At 52.6% G+C, this 20,879-nt stretch overlaps 2 protein-coding genes across 5 annotated transcripts; both read left to right on the plus strand.

Annotated features, from left to right (window-relative positions):
• Window positions 1–239: 239 nt before the first annotated feature.
• On the plus strand, window positions 240–5,347 carry LSM2 (LSM2 homolog, U6 small nuclear RNA and mRNA degradation associated). Its single transcript, XM_082638699.1, has 5 exons — window positions 240–500; window positions 1,109–1,176; window positions 4,542–4,572; window positions 4,691–4,750; window positions 4,860–5,347. The coding sequence occupies exons 1-5, from the start codon at window positions 498–500 to the stop codon at window positions 4,983–4,985; spliced, it is 288 nt and encodes a 95-aa protein (XP_082494825.1). The 5' UTR covers window positions 240–497; the 3' UTR covers window positions 4,986–5,347.
• A 735-nt stretch (window positions 5,348–6,082) lies between these two features.
• VARS1 (valyl-tRNA synthetase 1) lies at window positions 6,083–20,806 on the plus strand. Of its 4 annotated transcripts, XR_014295537.1 has the most exons (31): window positions 6,084–6,385; window positions 6,581–7,002; window positions 8,222–8,356; window positions 8,452–8,590; window positions 8,821–8,945; window positions 9,028–9,115; window positions 9,319–9,419; window positions 9,558–9,685; window positions 13,567–13,731; window positions 13,979–14,060; window positions 14,547–14,666; window positions 14,746–14,854; window positions 14,947–15,041; window positions 15,279–15,369; window positions 15,620–15,744; window positions 15,829–15,932; window positions 16,019–16,177; window positions 16,292–16,382; window positions 16,500–16,605; window positions 16,684–16,754; window positions 16,844–16,969; window positions 17,276–17,380; window positions 17,463–17,531; window positions 17,612–17,690; window positions 17,815–17,942; window positions 18,324–18,479; window positions 18,630–18,836; window positions 18,922–19,033; window positions 19,129–19,209; window positions 19,299–19,454; window positions 20,662–20,806. XR_014295537.1 is itself a non-coding variant. In XM_082638841.1 (30 exons), the coding sequence occupies exons 2-30, from the start codon at window positions 6,616–6,618 to the stop codon at window positions 20,728–20,730; spliced, it is 3,798 nt and encodes a 1,265-aa protein (XP_082494967.1). In that variant the 5' UTR covers window positions 6,083–6,385; window positions 6,581–6,615; the 3' UTR covers window positions 20,731–20,806. The 4 variants fall into 4 exon arrangements, 3 of the variants coding, with proteins under 3 accessions (XP_082494967.1, XP_082494968.1, XP_082494969.1); XM_082638841.1 differs by having other exon boundaries at window positions 6,083–6,385; window positions 19,129–19,454; XM_082638842.1 differs by having other exon boundaries at window positions 9,031–9,115; window positions 19,129–19,454.
• Window positions 20,807–20,879: the final 73 nt, after the last annotated feature.

Raw genomic sequence — 20,879 nt, forward strand, 5'->3', positions numbered from 1 at the left:
ACTTTTATCAAAGTGTAACATACATAGAAAAGTGTACAAATCATCATGGGTTTTCACAAGCTCCCCAGCAGTTTGCAATAGGAAGTGTCTTTAGAGTATGAGCAAATCATGCTGGAACTGTACTTATTGTCATAGAAAGGAACAAAAACCCCTGAGAGGCGGTGAGCCACCCTCCCCGACGCCCGTGCAGCAGCTGGGGCCCGCGCCTGCGCGGTGGGAGCCTGCCACTCCGGGAGGAAGTCGGAAGGCGATCAGCTCCGCCCCTTTCCCGGCTTTGGCGTTCCCCTCGGCTCTACCCACCCCGACCTCCCCGAGCCGCGAGCCCGCGGGGCGCTGTTCTCCACCCCTCGGAGCTCTCCGCGGCGCTTCCCGCAGCGCCTGCGCGACCCCGCCCCGCCCCACGCGCAGGTTCGTGTTCCAGTTGCCGCCAGACCTTCGGTCCACTGCGCCCGGCCCTCGCTCTCCCGGTCTGGCGGGCGCCCGGCGGCGCAAGCACCATGGTAGGTACCGTGACGTCACAAGGGGGCGCCTTCGGGGAGCGCGGGCGGTTGGGACGGTTGGGGGCGGCGGGGGGTCCCTCTGGGGGCTTTGTTCTTCTGGGCTGGCGTTGGGCCCTAGGACTTTTCCCTCCATCCTTAGTTCCTGCGCCTCAAGTTCTTTGAGGAGAGACCTGGAAGCAAATAGGATTTTTTCCCTCCATGAGAAAAAAGGAATAAAAAAACAGAGAGTAGGCGGAGACAGCAGTAGGAACAGCTAGACCTCAAGGATCATTTCCCTGACGGAGAACAGGCTCCGGGAGGGTGCGGGTGGAATACTTTCTACAGTTCTCTGGGAGGCGTGGTCAGGACCCTGGGAGAGGTCGTCCGTTGAGAGACGAGCCCGAGGTGTGTAGCGCAGAGCCTCTCTCTGGGGCTTTAGGTCAGGGGCTCGAGGTAGTGTGCATAATCATCTGGGCTCCAGCTGTTGATCCGAGTGTTCCTGTGAAGTTTTGAGAACTGCCAGAAATGTGGCGGGGATCCCAATACCAGTATTTGGTAATACTAGCAGGGGGACACGCCTCTTACCATGTCCCTTCCCATATGATGGTTTTCCCCCTCTCGCCCAATAGCTCTTCTATTCCTTTTTCAAGTCCCTTGTGGGCAAGGATGTGGTCGTGGAACTCAAGAATGACCTGAGGTAGGTACCTGTTCTGCCAAGTCTGTAGGGGGTCGATGTGCCCAGCGCCCTGGAACTTCTTTAACAAGTATTTGAGGGCTAGGCAAGGTGGGAGGGATACAAAGGAAATAAATGACTTGTGCCTCCAGCTTACAGATTAGCTGAGGAGTTGTATCTTGTATTGGAAAAAAATACAAAGAAGTATGTAAGTAGTAAGTACTGGAGAGAAGACAGGGCACACGCATCAATAACATTTTTTACAAAACCTAGTTTTGTTTTTCTGATTATATACTCCTTTGACCCAACTTCTAGAAATGTAAGTATCGGTTCCTCAAGTAAACATGTGTGTACAAAGATGTTGGTAGATTTTTTTTTTTGTAATAGCCAAAAGTTGGGGGAAAAATTAAAAGAGCCATAAATAGGGAATGGGTTAGATTGTGGTATTTCAATATAGTATAGCTGTTCACATAGAAATGAGATGTATTAATATGGAAAACTGTTGCAGCATAGTATATGTGGCATTATCTCCTTTTTGTTGAAGAAAATATAAAAGGTAAACAGAAGACCAGTGCAGCCCCTTTTGTCTATACTGCTTTTACATCCCCTATCCCCTTGTATCATTAGCTTCTAGTCATTTTTCAGGAGTTGGATTAAATGCTGTATCCTTGGACTTTCCTGGTTCTTCTTCTTCTTCTAGCCAAGTAGACTCCTCCTTTTCTTTTTTTCTTTTTTTTTTTTTTTGGCCCGTGCCACGCAGCATGTGGTATCTTAGTTCCCCCACCAGGGATTGATCCTGTGCCCCCTGCATTGGAAGCATGGAGTCTTAAACCACTGGACCTCCAGGGAAGTCCCTAGCCAAATAGACTCTTCTGTCAAAGAGTCTTTTCTCCTTCCTAGTGGGTGCTTCTCAAGTTGTGATTTCATAGAAGTGTATTTACTGTTTAGGATCTATCTTTCCTACAGGGCCAAGACCATGTTTAAGCTCACCACTGTGTAACTAATGTCTAGCACAGGCCTGGTATCAATATATAGTAGGTGCTTAATAAATGTGTGCTGAAGGAAAAAAAAATAGCCAACATTTGAGAACCTCCTATAGACTAAGAACTACTCTGAATACTTTACATTTGTTAATTCATTTAATTCTCAGAACACCTCTACATGACATATACTACTGTTCCTGTTTTACACATGAGGAAACTGAAGCTTGGATAGGTTAAGACATTTGATTAAGTCTGCACAGATACTAAAAGACAAAGCCAGAACTTAAATCCCATTCTGTCTGCCCCCCGACCCCTTTTTAAAAATTAAAAACAGGGTCATAGTTTCTATGCAATTGTGAAACTTGCTTTCACCTAATGGTATGTTGCGGATATTTTCCATGTCAATAAAGTTGATATTTAACGTTTTAACGTTCTTAATGTCTGAATGGCATTTTTCTTAGCTGGCTAGAACTAATTTAACCAAGACCTTGCTGTGGGACACTTAGGCTGTTTCCAATTATTTGCTTTTATAAATGATACTGCCCTGAACATCCTCATGCATACATCTTTGTATACATCTCATTTCATTAGAAAAAAAATCCTTTAAGTGAAATGTACATTTAAAATATTGATACATATTATCTGATTGTCCTTTAGAAAGTTTGAATGAATGTATTCTCTCCCCAGTTGTTTCTTCTTCATTTCTATGTGAGACAGTTTCTTAGTGGGGGAGGCATTGACATGGCAGGGAACGGTGAGGCAAGGGATTTGCCTTTTAGATCAGCGATTTTGACTTATGGCACTGACAATGCATGTGGTATTGATGGCATATATTGATAGATTGGGTCCATATAGAGACAAGTGTGGAAAGCACAACTACCCTCAGCAATTCTGTGAGATGACTTGTTTTTTGATTTTCCTCTTCTTCCTGGGTCTTCCACATGGCAAGAATAACTGTTATGTTATAGCCCCAGATCCTAAAGCAAGGACTTAAAAGATTCGAAGGTAATCCATTGGCTTGGGAGAAGAGCTCTTTCTCTTGTGCTGGTTGTCAGACCACTTTTGTCCTAAATATCTCATTCTAAAGGGACTGAATGAAATGTTACCACCTTATGCAATTCCTGAAAGTTACTGCATTGCTGCAGTGGGTGATAAGGCGCTGTCAAAAGTTTTTTAGCAGCCAGGGATGTGGTAAAAGCACCACTGAGGCAGTTGGTCTCAGACACTGGATTTCAGACACTTAGAATTTTACAAAAATTAGGGCCAACAGAGAACTGACAACTTGAAGTTTGGCAAGGTAAGGATATTTTTTAAACTGCCATTTATTAACAATCATATTTTTTTTAATACAAAAAAAAGGAAGGGCAATTAAAGAGCAGTTATTCTTAGGAGGAAACCAATGACAACCTTCAGCACACTATATACACACTACACTAGCCTGCGTTTCCTCTTTTGTCATGGACTTATGAAACTTTGAGCGCACATCAGTATTTGAGAACCAGTTCTAAGGAACTTAGAATCTGGTGATGACATGCAGAATGGTTCGGATGAAGGCAGCCAGGTTGGAGGCTGGCCTGGATTGAGCTGTAAAGTCATTAGACCTTGGTTTGTAGAAATCATACTACAAAGAGAATTACAGAAATGTTAGAAAGACATCAGCAAACCATAGGGATTCATGGGACATGGAGGGTGGAGAAGTACAACTTATAGGATTTGAGGTTGTGAGACTTCGTGTTGAAACTATTGGCAGAAATGAAAGGATTGGGAGAGGTAGCATGGCTTGGAGCACTGGTGTTTAGATAGCATTCCTCTTTAACATTGCGGGGGGCTCAAGGATTGAGGAAGGGAGAGGACATCCCTGTGCCTGCATCATCGAGAACACTGCTAGCTACCTACTTTACCTACTTTACCTACTTTACATCTGAGGCTCTGGTTCCAAAGCAATAGTATTTGAAAGTAGCTGGTGGTTCTGGGACAGGCCTGAACCAAAGTCTCTGTTTGTTCTAAACGTGGGCAAGTTATAAAACGTTTCTGAGCCCCTGGATGGTTAATAGCTACCTTATGAAGTGGCTGTAAATATTACAAATATGCAGAATACAGGTCTAGCCCATACCAGTTGTTTAATGGTAGCTACTGAGAGTGAGTTGGTTTAGGGAGAGGAGAGGTTATTTTAGAGGTCTAAAATAACACACTGCTGTTTTTCAGAGGTCTAAAATAACACACTGCTCTGGAAGCACCTACTTTCCTAGTCCAGAGCTTAGACATATCCCTTTTTGGTTTTGCCTTTTCTGGTTTCCTCAAGTCCTTTATTTCCCCCAACCATGCTCTTATCCCTGCTCTGCAGTCACCTCTATGTTGACTTTGGTATAAACTAATTGGGTTTTACCCTCTCTCTGCCCCTGACAGCATCTGTGGAACCCTCCATTCTGTGGATCAGGTGAGAATATAATAAGGGCCCTGAATGGGGTCTTGGGGAAGGAGATGGGAGAGGTTAAGGACTGCGTACATTCATCTTGTCTCTAGTTCTAATGATGGTGTTCATCTTCTTTTCTTAGTATCTCAACATCAAACTAACTGACATCAGTGTCACAGACCCTGAGAAATACCCTCACATGGTGAGTTGTGGATGGTAGAGAAGAGGAAACATCTCTCAAAGCAGGAGGTCCCTGGGTGGATAGAGGACATTTTTTAAGGGTGTTCTCACATTTGTCTATCTTTGTCTAGTTATCAGTGAAGAACTGCTTCATCCGGGGCTCAGTAGTTCGCTATGTGCAGTTGCCAGCAGATGAGGTCGACACACAGTTGCTACAGGATGCAGCAAGGAAGGAGGCCCTGCAGCAGAAGCAGTGATGGCTCCTCCTCCCTTCCCCCTCCTTCCACTGGTGACCCTTAACCTCATGTCCCAGCCCGGGAGGCCTCCCTCCCATACTTGAGGTGTTGTTTGTTTCTACATAGCAAAGGCTTTTTTTTTTTTTTTTTTTAAGGGATGTGGATGAGAGGAATAATAGTAGGGAGCAACTGTCCTCTGTTGAGAAGGGGAGGAAAGGTAGGCTGGGGAACCGCGAAGCCTTCCCTGTCCCCAGCACCTGCCTTTCTCACTTCTTCCCTGGAGACGGTGGGAAAATCTCCCAGATCTCTCCAGGGTAGCACGTGATTCATTTTGGGGATGGAAGGAATCTGTCCCGCATCGGGAATAAAATTTATGACGCAAATTCTGGTTCTGTGTGTGTTTTGGGAAGGGGGCTGGAGAATGGGAAAGGGGTGCTAAATTCATCCAAGCCCTGTTACTCTCATTACCCCAGCCAAGAATCCAATCCATCCCAGCATTATCTGCTGCTACTCTCCTTGGTATAAACCATATCATTACCTCAATTAGACTACACGTGTTTCCTGAACATTCCCCTACCTAAATGGCCTACCTATCGCAGCTTTTTGCTTATACTGTACCTATGAGTGCTTGCTGTCCTATTACCATGAAAGCTAATGAGACACCAAAATGCGTTTAATGCTGCTGGATTTCTTCCTCAGCCCAGCCAAACCAGTACACTCTTTCCCAATATCTATTGCAGATAAATAAGTACAAGTGACAAAATACTGTGGAGAGTTGTGACTGGGAATTAACTCACTCGTTTAGCAAACAAGAGTTGCCGCTACAGATATGATTTCTCAGCATGAAGGGACTTTAGAGGCCATCCAGCGTGACTCCCTCTTCCCACATAGGAGGAAATGAGGACCAGGGAGGACCTGGACACCAGGGACCTTCCCCAAGTGGATCCGCGTCCGCGTCAGGGAGCACCCTCCCCGCCGCTTCCCCAGCTGCCCGCTCGGCAGCGCCCTCCCGCCCGGCCGAGGACCCGCGCGGGGTGCCCGCGGCGGCGCCTGACGGGAGCGCGGTTCTCGGGCGCGTCGCCACACCGCCCCCGCGCCCGTGCCTGCGCCCCTCGCTGTTCCTCCGGAGCGCGGTCTGCGGCGGGCGGCGCGGTACCCGGGCCAGGGTCGGGAAGGGCAGCGCCCGCACACTCGGGCGGGGCACGGCTGCCCCCGCCAGGACCCGCGGGCCCGGAAACGCTTCCAGTCACACGTGGGCGCCGACGGCCCGGGCTGCTGTCGCAGGGAGCTAGGGTCGCCCGGACAACTGCCCGCCGTCCACGCCCGCTGGACTCCCCGGCTCCAGCCGCCAGACCAGTCCAGCTTCGGCCGGCGCCTGGCTATGAGGTGGATACCAGGCTCAGTGTGACCACCTCCCTCCAGTACGTACATACAGCCCGAACCCGCGTCCTGCCGGCCGCTGAGGGGCTCCTACGAGCTTCCCACACTCCCCGAGGGCCCGCGGTCACGGGAAGTTCCCCACTGTCATTGCCACTCCGAGAGCTGGGTCCTCGGCTCTTGAAGTCCAGTCAGATTCCTGGGTCCCTCGTTCTTACCCTGTCTTTCTTTCTCCTTAGGGTTTTTGCACCTCGTTCGGACCTCCTGCATAACCATGTCCGTTCTCTACGTCTCTTCTCACCCCGATGCCTTCCCCAGCCTCCGAGCCCTTATAGCTGCTCGCTACGGGGAGCATGGGGAGGGTCCTGGATGGGGAGGAGCCCACCCCCGCATCTGTCTCCAGCCGCCCCCGACCAGCAGGACTCCCTTTCCGCCACCCCGCCTGCCCGCCCTGGAACAGGGGCCCGGTGGGCTCTGGGTGTGGGGGGCCACTGCTGTGGCCCAGCTGCTGTGGCCAGCAGGCCTGGGGGGCCCTGGAGGTAGTCGGGCAGCCGTCCTCGTCCAACAGTGGGTCAGTTACGCTGACACGGAGCTGATACCAGCTGCCTGTGGGGCAACGCTGCCAGCCTTGGGACTCCGAAGCTCTGGCCAGGACCCCCAGGTGAGAAGAAGCGCAGAGGGGAAAGGGGAAATTTAGAAGAAGGAAGCAAGACTTGGAATGGATGGTGAGCCAGGAAGTCAGCATGTCAGACGTAGAAAAAGATTGATCGTATTCCAGATTGCCACCTGATATGGTAACCTTGGGCAGTTTTCTTAAACTCTCTGAACCTTGGTCTTCCTATGTCTGTGAAAACGAAAATTGAGAACATGTTGAGAAGGTGAAAAGATGTGTGCAGAGCACATAATCTAGTGCCAGGTGTTTTAAAGTCTCAGAGTAAGAGTTTGATGAATCTGAAACTGATGAGGTTAGTTAGAGGTTACTGTGAATTGTAGGAAAAGATTGGGTGAAGGAGAGATGAGGAGAGGCAGTCAGGCCTGGAGAGATGACAGTTGCTGGGAGAAGATGGAGGAGAAATGAAATGAAGAAGGGAAGTAGGAGAAAGGAGAGAGAATCACACCAGATTATAACTAAATTCTTCTTGAGTGGAGCTGTGCCTTACTGCCCTTACACCACCACCTCCTTGCAGAGTATTGAGCACATGGTGGATATTTAGTATTTTTTGAATGAATGAATGAATGAAATGAGTATATGACTTAGATCCTGGTTTGCTCCCTCATATCCTGACTACCCTATCTAAATAGAGGCCCCCTCTCATTGGGATTCTCTCTCCCCCTCAGCTTCATTTATTTTTCTTCATAGCACTTAGGAGGAAAACAGGGTAATACATTATATATTTGCACATTTACTGTCCCCGCCCCAGAAGGTAAATGCCAACAGGTCAGGGGCTCCGTGTGCTCATATTGTCTCCTCATTCATTAGAGAAGGCCTGGCATGCAGTAATACTTAAAAAAATATTTGTTGAAGCAGTGACTGTGTTGCCTCATGTAATCTTTAACTTCCTGTGCTTAGTATATTGTATCTGACATATAAGCGTTTAGTAGGCAGTCCAGTGGTTAAGACTCCATGCTTCCACTGCCTGGGGCGCAGGTTCGAGCCCTCTTTGGGGAACTAAGATCCCGCATGCTACGTGGTATGGCCAAAAAAAAAAAAAGTGTTCAGTAGGAATTTATTGAATGAATGGTAAGTATTTTTATTATGATCATTTCAGTGAAGAAGGAACTGGTGATTTGTGGGAATGGAAGGAGGCCAAATGCATTGAATGGGGGTGGGGATTGAGGTGGGCCGAGCCTTATCTCATACCCCTTTGCCTTCCTGTTAGGCTGCACTGGCGGCCCTGGACAGGGCCCTGAGCCCCTTGGAAGAGTGGCTTCGGCTGCACACCTACTTGGCTGGAGAGGCCCCCACTCTGGCTGACCTGGCGGCTGTCACAGCTTTGCTGCTGCCTTTCCGTTACGTGAGTCATTGGGGCTTGGAGAAGAATGAGGGCAGGTTCCCTCAGACCTCACTATAGGGTGACTCAGGACAGTTCATTTCTTTTCCCCACCCCAGGTCCTGGACCCCTCTGCCCGCCGGATTTGGGGTAATGTGACTCGCTGGTTTATCACATGTGTCCAGCAGCCAGAATTCCGGGCCGTGCTGGGAGAGGTGGCTGTGTATTCAGGGGCCAGGCCTCTCTCCCAACAGCCAGGTGAGGAAGGATGGAGGGTGGGAGCGAAGGGGTTCCTCTGGGGCCTTTCACGCAGCTCACTTTCTTTTGTCTCTTAGGAATAGCAGAATCACTGGGACAGGAGCTGGGCGGGGGTAGGTGGGAGGTCAGCATGGGGGAGCCTTTGGGCAGCTGAAGTAGGCCACCTGAGACGTAACGGCACTCTTCACAGAGGGTCTCCCGCAGGTCTGCATTTCTGTGCCTCTTTCCAGGCTCTGAGGTTCCTGCACCCCCAAAGACAGCTGCTCAACTCAAGAAAGAGGCAAAGAAACGGGAGAAGCTAGAGAAATTCCAACAGAAGCAGAAGGTCCAACAGCAGCAGCCACCCCCTGGGGAGGTGAGAGGCTGGTGGAGCTGGATGGAGGGTTGGTGCCATGGTGAGCGGCTGATATCTGGACCTATGTCCTTTCTCTCCCAAGCAGAAGAAACCAAAACCAGAGAAGAGGGAGAAACGGGATCCTGGGGTCATTACCTATGACCTCCCAACCCCACCTGGAGAAAAGAAAGGTACTAGGAGGGGGAAGAGAGACCTCCACTCTTCACCTCTACCCTCCTGGTCTCTTCTCTTTTTACCCCTTTTGCTCTGTCCTTGCTCCCACTACTTTGCTTAGTGAGGATTTGCAGAGTCCCAGGTCCTCCTCTGCTGGCCCCTTGTCCCCTTCCCAGCTGCTCCCAGCCTCGGCTCTGACCCTTCCCTTCCTCCCCCTCAGATGTCAGTGGCACCATGCCTGACTCCTACAGCCCTCAGTACGTGGAGGCTGCCTGGTACCCTTGGTGGGAGCAGCAGGGCTTCTTCAAGCCCGAGTATGGGGTGAGTGGGCACTGCTGCCCAGGCCTGGAGGGGATGGGGGCGGGGAAGGACAGGGCTGAAGGATACATTGCCTGGGAGCGGACCAGAAGAGGTGACATGAGGCCTTAGTAATAAGTACCCATCCTTCCTCCCCGTCAGCGTTCCAGTGTGTCAGCACCAAATCCTCGGGGCATCTTCATGATGTGCATTCCACCCCCCAACGTGACAGGCTCTCTGCACCTGGGCCACGCGCTCACCAACGCCATCCAGGACTCCCTGACCCGATGGTGAGCTCCCGTCCTCCCCTCCAACTGGTTCCCTCTGCCTTCTCTGGCTCCACACTCCTGTGGTTCCCTTCTCTTTGCCGACTGGGGCCCTCAGCTCTGCCCCCTGGTGGTGCTACACTTCTCTCTGGGTCACTCCCACCTGATGACTTAGCGTCCTCTCCTGGTCAAGAAGTAACCAGCACTTCCACTCGCAGACTCTTCTCTTGCCACTAAAAATAACATTATTTTGAATTTAGCAAGAAATATGTGAATATATTCTTGTAAGAAATTTAAAACTTCAAGTTTCCTTGACCTCCCTCCTCCAGATTTACTCCCTGCTAAGAATTAGCACACATCATTGTTATCACTTGGATGTGTATCTTTCCAGACCTTTCCTATTTGCTTACATGTACATGTACCCATAGAAATGTGTAGTTTTCCTTTAGGGAAATGGGTTTTTCTTTTCTGTAAAGGGATCACACCAAACTTGTTATTTTACAACTTGTTTCTTACCCTTAACAGTTTATCGTAGAGATTTTTCCTCGTCCTTATATGCGGACTGACTTCATTCTCCTTCATTGCTCCTTAGTGTGGCTTTGCATAATGGTGTCACTTTTTTTTTTTTTTTTTTTTTTTTTTTTTTTTGGCGGTATGCGGGCTTCTCACTGTTGTGACCTCTCCCGTTGCGGAGCACAGGCTCCGGACACGCAGGCTCAGCGGCCATGGCTCACGGGCCCAGCCGCTCCGCAGCATGTGGGATCTTCCCAGACCGGGTCATGAACACGCGTCCCCTGCATCAGGAGGTGGACTCTCAACCACTGCGCCACCAGGGAAGCCCGTGTCACTTTTTTATTAATGGTTCCTAATTTTTCTCTGTTGAAAACTGCTGGAAGGCACATTTCTTATACATGCTTTCTCAAGCTCCTGTGGAAGCATATCTCTGGCATAGATACCAAGAAGTGAAATCTCTGTGTCCAAGGGGCATGCCTTTATTGAGTACAAATAGAAGCTGGCAAGTTGCCCTCCAAAACAGCTTTACCAGTTTATACTCCATGAGTTGCATGTGAGGTGTGCCCCTGCCAACCCTGGACATTATCTGTCTTTGTTTTGCCAATCTGATGGGGGAAAAATGGTTATTTCTGTTACTGCTGATTACTAGTGAGGATGTGTCTCTTCATGTATCCTGGCCAGTCAGGTTTCTCTTTATATGTATTGTCTGAACCTATTGTTTGCCCATCTTTCTATTGTTCTTTGTTTGTTTGTTTACTTTTTTAATTGTTTCGTTCGTTAGAAGATTCTTTATAGAGTCTGTATACATTTTGGCTATTGATTTTTTTTGTTGTTGTTATATATGTTATAAACATTTTCTCCTATTCTAGCACTTGATTTTTTTCCCCCACTGTTAATATTTTGACTAGTTAACAACCACAAAGGCTAATATTTCAGGTGATGACTTTCTTTTAAAAAGTATTTTAAAACAGCATTTTATCTATTGAAACTAGGGTTTATTTATTATATTTTAAATTTTGAGAAGTTTTTCTAGTGTCCTACTAAACTCAATTAATTTGGTCAAAAATATTTACAGGACATAACTATGTGCCAGCTCTGCTCAGGGCACTGGGATACATCAGACTTAGCATTTTGCAAGGAATTAAGAGTTGGAAAAACAGAGTTGTGTTAAATACATATAACATATAACAGCCAGATTATTTACGTGAGGAAAGGTTTAACACTTCTTACAGAACACTTAAGGTAGCAACTTTTTTTTCTGATGAGCATGGTTTAAATCAAGTATTAGAAACTCCCATTACTTAACTGGAATAGATTCATGTCAATGTTTTAGAATCACAGATAACGTGAAATAACAGCCATAAGTATCTCCACCAGTAAGACATAAAAATGAAATAAAAGTGACTACCTATGTTTTTTCCTTTTTCTTCTAGCAGAGAATAGGGTGTTTTTCTACAAATGTCCATGACATTTTATTGATTTTTTTTTTGGCCGAATTTATATGCTCCCCAAGAGACACTTTTAGTGAAATAATATTTTTATCTTCCTCCCTCATGCTTGATTTCTTTAATAGTATTGTTTAACAACATCTTGAAAAGGTGAGAAAATGTTCATATCCGTTACAGCATATAAGAATGTCTGTGATCTGTAAGAGAATGGAGTTGCTACAGTCCTGTCCCCAAGGAGATCTAAACCCAGTGGGGGTAAACAGACTGATAGAGTAATGGATATAATGCAGTTTGATGAGTCATTGAAAATAATGTATGAATACAGTATTACTGTATTTCTATAGTAATTTTCTCTCGCCTACTCTTTTTTAAACATGTATCAATTTTTTAAATTAATTAATTAATTAATTTTTGGCTGTGTAGGGTCTTCGTTGCTGCACGTGGGCTTTCTCTAGTTGCAGCAGTTGGGGGCTACTCTTTGTCGTGCTGCGCAGGCTCCTCATTGCAGTGGCTTCTCTTGTGGAGCACGGGCTCTAGGCACGTGGGCTTCAGTAGTTGTGGCACGCGGGCTCAGCAGTTGCAACGCACGGGCTTAGTTTCTCCGCGGCATGTGGGATCTTCCCAGACCAGGGCTCGAACCCGTGTCTGCTGCATTGGCAGGCAGATTCTTAACCACTGCGCCACCAGGGAAGTCCCATAAACATGTATCACTTTCTAATAACAATAATAATAGCTGACATTAATTTGGTCCTCTCCCCTACTTTAAAATGTACTTCTCAAAGGTCACCAAAAAGTTCATTACAGTTCAATGCTTTATGGGCCACATCAGCACAGAGCTTGATTAAGAGTAAACTGCGGGGGCTTCCCTGGTGGCACAGTGGTTGAGAGTCCGCCTGCCGATGCAGGGGACGTGGGTTCGTGACCCGGTCCGGGAAGATCCCACATGCCGTGAAGCAGTTGGGCCCATGAGCCATGGCCACTGAGCCTGCGCATCCGGAACCTATGCTCTGAATGGGAGAGGCCACAACAGTGAGAGGCCCGCGTACCGCAAAAAAAAAAGAAAAAAGAGTAAACTGCATTTACTTGTACCAGAATATGGTAGGTGAAGACTCACGATACTACCATCTCTATTTCTCTAATTCATCCCCTGATTAATTCCCTGAAATATTACTAGCTTCCAGTCATTTTCTCCAAAATAGTCTAGTCCTTGAATTTCAACTCAGAGATTTTATTGTTCTGAGGTTTTATGTTTTAACCTAGTCAGTTTACCAGTGTTCTTTGACTTAATCTTTACTGTCTTGTTAAAGAAGATCTCTCCTGCCTCCAAGTTACAAACACGATCACCTATTATTTTCTTCTTTTTTTTAATTTTTGGAAACGATACCATTTTCTAATGCTTTTCTCATAGTTTTGTTTTCTAAAGTTGAGGGTTTTTCTTTTTAACTAAATTAAAATTAGACTAAATTTAGATTTATTTTAAAGTAAATAAGTTTATTTTTGTGGCTATGGGGAAGTAGGGCGATTTTTCCGACCAATTAGCTAGTGTCCCAAGCAAATTTATTGAATAGTTTGTCCTTTCTCCACTGATATGAAATGCCACGTTTAGCAACTACTAAATATGCTTGAATCTGTTTCCAGTCACTGTTTTGTTTCCTTAATCTATAACTTTGTTCCTAGTTCCTGTAAAAACTTCTTTTAATAATCGTAACTTTCTCACATGTGTTGATATCTAGCTGGGCGAGAGCCTCCTCTCTGTCCTTCTTTTGCCAGATTGCCTTGGCTGTCCTCACACATCTCTGCCTGACAGTGATTTTAGAGTTGGGAGAGTCCTGCCCCATCGCCCCTCTCTTTCTCAAGTTCACCGACTGCCTGCCTGGAGTCCCTTCCTCCTTTGGGGCAGCCCTACGGCCCGCTCACCTCCGCTCCTCCGTTCTCCCCCCACAGGCACCGCATGCGCGGGGAGACCACCCTGTGGAATCCTGGCTGTGACCACGCGGGCATTGCCACCCAGGTGGTAGTGGAGAAGAAACTCTGGCGCGAGCAGGGGCTGAGTCGGCACCAGCTGGGCCGAGAGGCCTTTCTGCGGGAGGTCTGGAAGTGGAAGGAGGAGTGAGTGCAGTGTCCCTGCAGACATCCCAGCCCTGCCTCCCTGTCCCCTGTCCAGATAAGATCTCTGTCACCTGCAACCCTGGCTGCAGGGTCAGGCCCTCCCACAGAGGCTGAGGGTCATTTGGCCCCAGGGACAATGTCCATTTCAGAGGAATGAGTGATCCCCACATTCTGCCCCATTAGCTGCCTGGTGTCTCCTTCCAGCCCAGGCCTGAATGCTGATCCCGGCCTTTCTGTCCACTTCCAGGAAAGGTGACCGGATTTACCACCAGCTGAAGAAGCTTGGCAGCTCCTTGGACTGGAATCGAGCCTGTTTCACCATGGATCCTGTGAGTAGGAGTAGGGCCGGGTCTCGGGGCTGGGGTAGGAGTAGGAAGCTCCCCACGGAAGAGAGCATATGCCCAGGGCCCTCCCCCAGGAGGTGGCCCACTCGTAGGAAACCACCAGGGCTCAGCTGCAAATGCCACTTTCTACCCTGTGTCATGGCCCTTTGTGTTACCTGTCACCTACCTTAGGAGCTCAAATTCCTTCCAGTGGCACATGGTGGGGCCTCACCCTCCCCTGGAGCCTGAACTCCCAGGATTTTCTGCATTAGCACCTGTCCCTAGCTGAGTGGTTTCCTTGCCATCTACAGTATCACCAGGCTGTTGCCGATCTGTGTTCCCATAGTGCCCTCTCCCCCTCAAGAAAAGTACTTCTCTAGCCCCTAAAGGGGTCTGTGTGCCGGGCAGTGGGGCTCTGGGCCGGCCGGGTCTCACTGGCCCCTGCTGCCTTGACACCGAGGCCCATCTCTGGCTCCCCCTGTTCCCCCCTAGAAACTGTCAGCAGCCGTGACGGAGGCCTTTGTCCAGCTCCATGAGGAAGGAGTCATCTACCGTAGTACCCGCCTTGTCAACTGGTCCTGCACCCTCAACTCTGCCATCTCAGACATTGAGGTGTGCCCCTTCCCTCCCCCAGCTCTCCCCATCTCCACCCCCAGCCCCTGGGCCACTCTTCTTAATCTCCGCCTCACAGGTGGATAAGAAGGAGTTGACAGGCCGCACCCTGCTCTCTGTGCCTGGCTACAAGGAGAAGGTGGAGTTTGGGGTCCTCGTCTCCTTTGCTTACAAGGTCCAAGGCTCAGGTAGGAACCAGGGGCACCAGGGTCCTGGACTGGGTTGGCTGGGGGGTGGGAAGGGCCCAGCGCTGAGCCCACAAGGCCTCCTGTCACCCCAGACAGCGACGAGGAGGTGCTGGTGGCAACAACTCGGATTGAGACAATGCTGGGAGACGTGGCCGTAGCCGTGCACCCCAAAGACCCCAGATACCAGGTGTGGTGGTGTGCTGCCCGCAGTTGGGGGATGAATGCTGGCTGAAGCGGCCCCCACGCTACGTGGGGGCGATGGGCGCTGAGCCCCCCGGCTGATGAGAGAAATTGGATCAGAAACTCATCTGCTGGTGGTTTTCTGGCCGTGTGGATGGAATTGGGGTGTTAGGAAGTCAGGACCCTGCGTAGGAGGGAGGCGGGCCCAGCCATCTGCGTTTTCAGCATCTCCCTCTGTCCCCAGCACCTGAAGGGGAAGAGCGTGATCCACCCACTCGTGTCTCGGAGCCTTCCCATCGTCTTCGATGATTTTGTGGACATGGAGTTCGGCACAGGTGAGCACAGGGCTGTCTGTGGGGAGAGGAAGGAGCCGTGAGGCACACTCGTGCTGTCCGTCTTCCCTTTCAAAGAAAAAAATAAGCTTCACCTGAGCAGGCAGGAGTTGGGCTGGTTCTCAGGGGACTGTGTGAGGGGGATGGGGGACGGGTGGTCTGAGGGCCACATCCGTCGGCAGAAGGGGGGGTGCGTGTGGGCAGAGACTCTTGTGAGTCCCTCGTGACCCTGGCACCCCCGCGTACACCCCAGGCGCGGTGAAGATCACCCCTGCACACGACCAGAATGACTATGAGGTCGGGCAGCGGCACGGGCTGGAGGCCATCAGCATCATGGACGCCCAAGGGGCCCTTGTCAACGTGCCCCCACCTTTCCTGGTGAGACTGCCTGGGGCGTGGTGGCTGGCTCAGGAGACGGCGGGGTACCTGGCACGGCCGTGACAGAGCCTGTCTCCCATCCAGGGCCTGCCCAGGTTTGAGGCCAGAAAGGCAGTGCTGGCGGCGCTGAAGGAGCGGGGACTGTTCCGTGGCATTGAGGACAACCCCATGGTGGTGCCACTTTGCAAGTGAGGGTGGAGGCCGGGGGAGGGGGGAGGGGACGGGTTTCTCGGGGTGCTCGCCACCCAGCCTCCCCACCCACATGTACCTGCAGCCGCTCCAAGGACGTGGTGGAGCCTCTCCTGCGGCCGCAGTGGTACGTGCGCTGTGGGGAAATGGCCCAGGCCGCCAGCGCTGCTGTGACACGGGGCGACCTCCGCATCCTGCCCGAGGCCCATCAACGGACGTGGCATGCCTGGATGGACAACATCAGGTGCGTCAGGCCCCTCGATGTGGGGAGGGCGACTGGGCGAGGGGCCGAGCGGGGCAGAGGCCAGGGCACCTCCTGCCCTTCCTTGATTCCCTCTCCTCCCCCTGCCACTTGCAGGGACTGGTGCATCTCCCGGCAGCTGTGGTGGGGCCATCGCATCCCAGCCTACTTCGTCACTGTCAGTGACCCAGCTGTACCCCCAGGGGAGGTGAGAACCGGGCCAGGGCTGGGTACTGGCACGTCTTGAGGGGGCTCTGGGTTCATTGGATCTTGGTGGGGGGACAGGCAGAGGTGCCCCCTTGGATACTCACTCCACCTGTGGCAGGACCCTGATGGGCGGTACTGGGTGAGCGGGCGCACCAAGGCTGAGGCTCTGGAGAAGGCAGCCGAGGAGTTTGGAGTGTCCCCTGACAAGATCAGTCTCCAGCAAGGCAAGGCAGGGCCTTGGGGTGGGGGCAGAGGGGGGCTGATCCTCACCTCTACCCCGTCTGACCTCTGGCCCCCCTCAGATGAAGACGTACTGGACACCTGGTTCTCCTCTGGCCTCTTCCCCTTCTCCATCCTGGGCTGGCCCAACCAGGTACATTCCCGGGGCCAGCGCAGGGTGGGGTGGGAGTCTTGGGGGTGGGTGCTTGGCTCCCCATCACTCACGCCCTGCTCTGCCCTCAGTCAGAAGATCTGAGTGTGTTCTACCCGGGGACGCTGCTGGAGACGGGCCATGATATCCTTTTCTTCTGGGTGGCCAGGATGGTCATGCTTGGCCTGAAGCTCACTGGCAGGCTGCCCTTCAGAGAGGTGTGGAGACTGCTGAGACCCCTCCCGCTGTCCACTCCCTCACCTGGGCAGCTGCGGGTGGGCCTGGCCAAGGAGGCTTGTGGGTCTCAAAGCCAGCCTGGGCTCTACTAGGTGATTCTGCACCCCAGCTTCCTAGGGGAGGGAGCACCTCTAATTCACACGAAGGCACTGAAGGGGCTGGCAGGGACACCGAGGGGCCTGAGGTTCAGAGGAGGGCAAACCAGAGGTAGGGGTAGGGGGACAGGCATTGGGGTCTAGGTGGGGAGACATCCCCACAGGCCTTCTCTTCCCTTCTCTGCCTCGCAGGTCTACCTCCACGCCATCGTGCGGGATGCCCACGGCCGGAAGATGAGCAAGTCTCTAGGCAACGTCATTGACCCCCTGGACGTTATCCATGGAGTCTCTCTGCAGGTGGGGCTGGGCGCGGGCTCAGGCCGGGAAGGGCTGTGGGGTGGTGGCCGCGGGCCCCTGACTACTCCCACCTCACCCTCAGGGCCTCCACGACCAGTTACTGAACAGCAACCTGGACCCCAGCGAGGTGGAAAAGGCTAAAGAAGGGCAGGTACAGAGGGTGGGCCTGGGGCTGGAGTTTGGGCAGAAGGCAGGTGAGGCTGGCTCAGGACGCTCACTCCTCCCCCGCAGAAGGCGGATTTCCCGGCAGGGATCCCCGAGTGTGGCACCGATGCTCTCCGGTTTGGACTGTGCGCCTACACGTCCCAGGGTACGGCTCCCCAAACCTGTCTCAGCTGCATCCTTCCTCCTTCCCTGAGGCACAGCTCTCTTCTCTGCCCTGGGCGTGAGCTGGGAGGGAGCACGGTGTGGACTCACACTTCACCTCCACCCAGGCCGTGACATCAACCTGGATGTGAACCGGATATTGGGATACCGCCATTTCTGCAACAAGCTCTGGAACGCCACCAAGTTTGCCCTCCGTGGCCTTGGGAAGGATTTTGTGCCCTCACCCACCTCTGAGGTGAGGGCCTGGTGGGCATGAGGTGGGCAGCACCCACACAGGTTGCATTCCTTCCCATCAAGCACGGCCCATGCTGTTTCAGGATTGTAGCCACAGAGTCAGGAAGCCTGGCTCCTGCCCCCAAGGAGCCTCTGTCTAGCTGGGGGGAGAGAAGGATGTCGGGACAGGGTGTCATCAGGAGCCTCAGGCACTGCGGTCCTCCCTCAAGGTGGAGGGGCGCCTGCCCCTTCTCCCCCGGGCGCTGGGCACATGGTGGTTGCTTTGGACCCATCAGGCTCCTGGAATGCAGATTTCCCCATGGTTCCCGTTCCCATGGGGTTCTGGCTCCCCTGCCCCTGGGCATATGGTGGCCCCCCGCCTGATATGGTGCTTCCCCCCAAGCCTGGAGGCCGTGAGAGCCTGGTGGACCGCTGGATCCGCAGCCGGCTGACTGAAGCTGTGAGGCTCAGCAACCAAGGTTTCCAGGCCTACGACTTCCCAGCTGTCACCACCGCCCAGTACAGCTTCTGGCTCTATGAGCTCTGTGACGTCTACCTGGTGAGGAGGAGCCGAGGGGCCGGGGTGCACAGAGCCCTGGGTTGGCCTGAGACCTGAGCCAGCCTGTCCCCCTCCCAGTCCTCACCAGTTCAACGAGGGCTGGAAGCTAGGCCTTCCCAGCCCTGAGCCCTGTGCCTCCCCCTCCCCTAGGAGTGCCTGAAGCCTGTGCTGAATGGGGTGGACCAGGTGGCGGCCGAGCACGCCCGCCAGACCCTCTACACCTGCCTGGACGTCGGCCTGCGGCTGCTCTCGCCCTTCATGCCCTTTGTGACCGAGGAGCTGTTCCAGAGGCTGCCCCGGCGGACGCCACAAGCTCCCCCTAGCCTCTGCGTTACCTCCTACCCGGAGCCCTCGGAGGTACGGGGTATGGCCTGGAGCGGGGCTCCGGGTAGCGCTGCAGAGCCAGCCCCCAGCTTCCCTCACCCCCTCCTCCACCCCACAGTGCTCCTGGAAGGACCCTGAGGCGGAAGCCGCCTTCGAGCTGGCCCTGAGCATCACTCGAGCCGTGCGCTCCCTGCGTGCCGACTACAACCTCACCCGGATCCGGCCCGACTGTGAGCCTCAGGCCCCCGCGTCCCCCGTCCCCTCAGCCCACTCTGGGACCAATGTCCAGTGTGGCCGTCTCGTCTCCTTTCTCCCTCCCACGCAGGTTTCCTGGAAGTGGCTGATGAGGCCACAGGCGCCCTGGCATCAGCAGTGTCGGGCTATGTGCAGACGCTGGCCAGCGCGGGTATAGTGGCTGTCCTGGCGCTGGGGGCTTCTGCACCCCAGGGCTGCGCTGTGGCCCTGGCTTCTGACCGCTGCTCTGTCCACCTGCAGCTGCAGGGGCTGGTAGACCCGGCCCGGGAGCTGGGCAAACTGCAGGCCAAGCACGATGAGGCGCAGCGGCAGGCCCAGCGTCTGCGGGAACGCCGCGCCGCCTCGGGCTACACCGTCAAAGTGCCCCTCAAAGTCCAGGAGGCAGATGAGGCCAAGGTGTGTGGTGTGGGTGGGCGTTTCCTTCCCCATTTCCCACCCCATCACTCCCTCCGCCATCAAACCCCATCAAACCCCCTCCTGCGTCTGCTCTGCCGGGCCCCAGGCAAGCCCTGGAGGAGCAGGTGGGACCACGTAATCTCTCCTCTCACACATGAAGGACAGCCAGGCAGGGGCACAGCCCAGGGTCACACAGCAAGTTGAAGATGGAAGCAGACCATCCATCCATCCTTCCTCCCAGTCAGACCCCTCGTGCACCACCCGCTTCCCAGAACTTGGTATCCACATGCCGCGGGGCTGGGATTGGGACTGGCCCAATACAGTCAGGAAGCTTAGCAGATCACCTGGGACCCCTGCAGGGAGGAGCCGTGGGGTAAACCACAGGGACAAAAAGAGAAACATGAGTGGAAGCTAGGAGTTACAGAGCCTTGGCGGCTGAGCAGGCTTGTCTCACGTGATTGTCCCAGTAGCCCTCCCTCTCATGGCAGGGCGGTATTACCAACACCATTTTCCAGATGGAGGCGAAGGGCCCCTCAGAGCCTCTGTTCCTAACCACTGTGCTCTGCTTGCCCAGTCATTGGCTGGGGCTGAGCCACCGGGTGGCACACAGGAGCCCTGAAGCCCCTTTGTCTTTGGGAATGGACCACTCTGGGAAAAGACAGGACCCAGGAGACCAGTGATGGTGGAAGAGAACAGGGAGGTGGGGAATTAGGGGGAAGCAGGCTAGCCAAGCACACAGGTCCCCCAGACTACCCCCTGCCCGTGGTCCTCGCCCGTCTTTCCAACTCTGACCCCTCTGCTCTTTGTTTATTAATATATAAATTTATTTATTTATTTTTGGCTGCGTTGGGTCTTCGTTGCTGCACGTGGGCTTTCTCTAGTTGCCGCGAGTGGGGGCTACTCTTGGTTGCGGTGCGCGGCCTTCTCATTGCGGTGGCTTCTCTTGTTGCAGAGCTCGGGCTCTAGGCACGCGGGCTTCAGTAGTTGTGGCACGTGGGCTCAGTAGTTGTGGCTCACGGGCTTAGTTGCTCCACGCCGTGTGGGATCTTCCCGGACCAGGGGTCAAACCCGTGTCCCCTGCATTGGCAGGCGGATTCTTAACCACTGAGCCACCAGGGAAGCCCCTGACCCCCCTGCTCCTGTGGGCCTTTGGGGTTCTCTTCTCTTGGCCCTGGGTCTCACCACTCACCCCCTTTTCCGCCCTCAGCTCCAGCAGACAGAAGCAGAGCTCAGGAAGGTCGATGAGGCCATCTCCCTGTTTCAGAAGATGCTATGATACACCCGGCTCCAGCCCTCGTAACGCCCAGTGCTCCACCATGGGGATGGCAGCAATAAAATATTTTGCCACAAAACCATCTCCTGGCTGTGTGTGGTGGGGCTGGGGATGGGGTGCTGAGGGGCCGGGTTCCTGAATCCTCAGAGGCG

The sequence above is a fragment of the Mesoplodon mirus genome, assembly GCF_964341445.2.
Source record: "Mesoplodon mirus genome assembly, chromosome: 12".
NCBI lineage: Eukaryota > Metazoa > Chordata > Mammalia > Artiodactyla > Ziphiidae > Mesoplodon > Mesoplodon mirus.

Coding starts and splice junctions, on each gene's coding strand:
- VARS1 (XM_082638841.1), top strand. CDS start 6,616: ATGTCCGTTCTCTACGTCTCTTCTCACCCCGATGCCTTCCCCAGCCTC. Junction 8,946..9,027: donor AGCAGCCACCCCCTGGGGAG/GTGAGAGGCTGG, acceptor TTCTCTCCCAAG/CAGAAGAAACCAAAACCAGA. Junction 16,970..17,275: donor GCAGGCTGCCCTTCAGAGAG/GTGTGGAGACTG, acceptor TCTGCCTCGCAG/GTCTACCTCCACGCCATCGT.
- LSM2 (XM_082638699.1), top strand. Junction 1,177..4,541: donor GAACTCAAGAATGACCTGAG/GTAGGTACCTGT, acceptor TGCCCCTGACAG/CATCTGTGGAACCCTCCATT. Junction 4,573..4,690: donor CCCTCCATTCTGTGGATCAG/GTGAGAATATAA, acceptor TTCTTTTCTTAG/TATCTCAACATCAAACTAAC.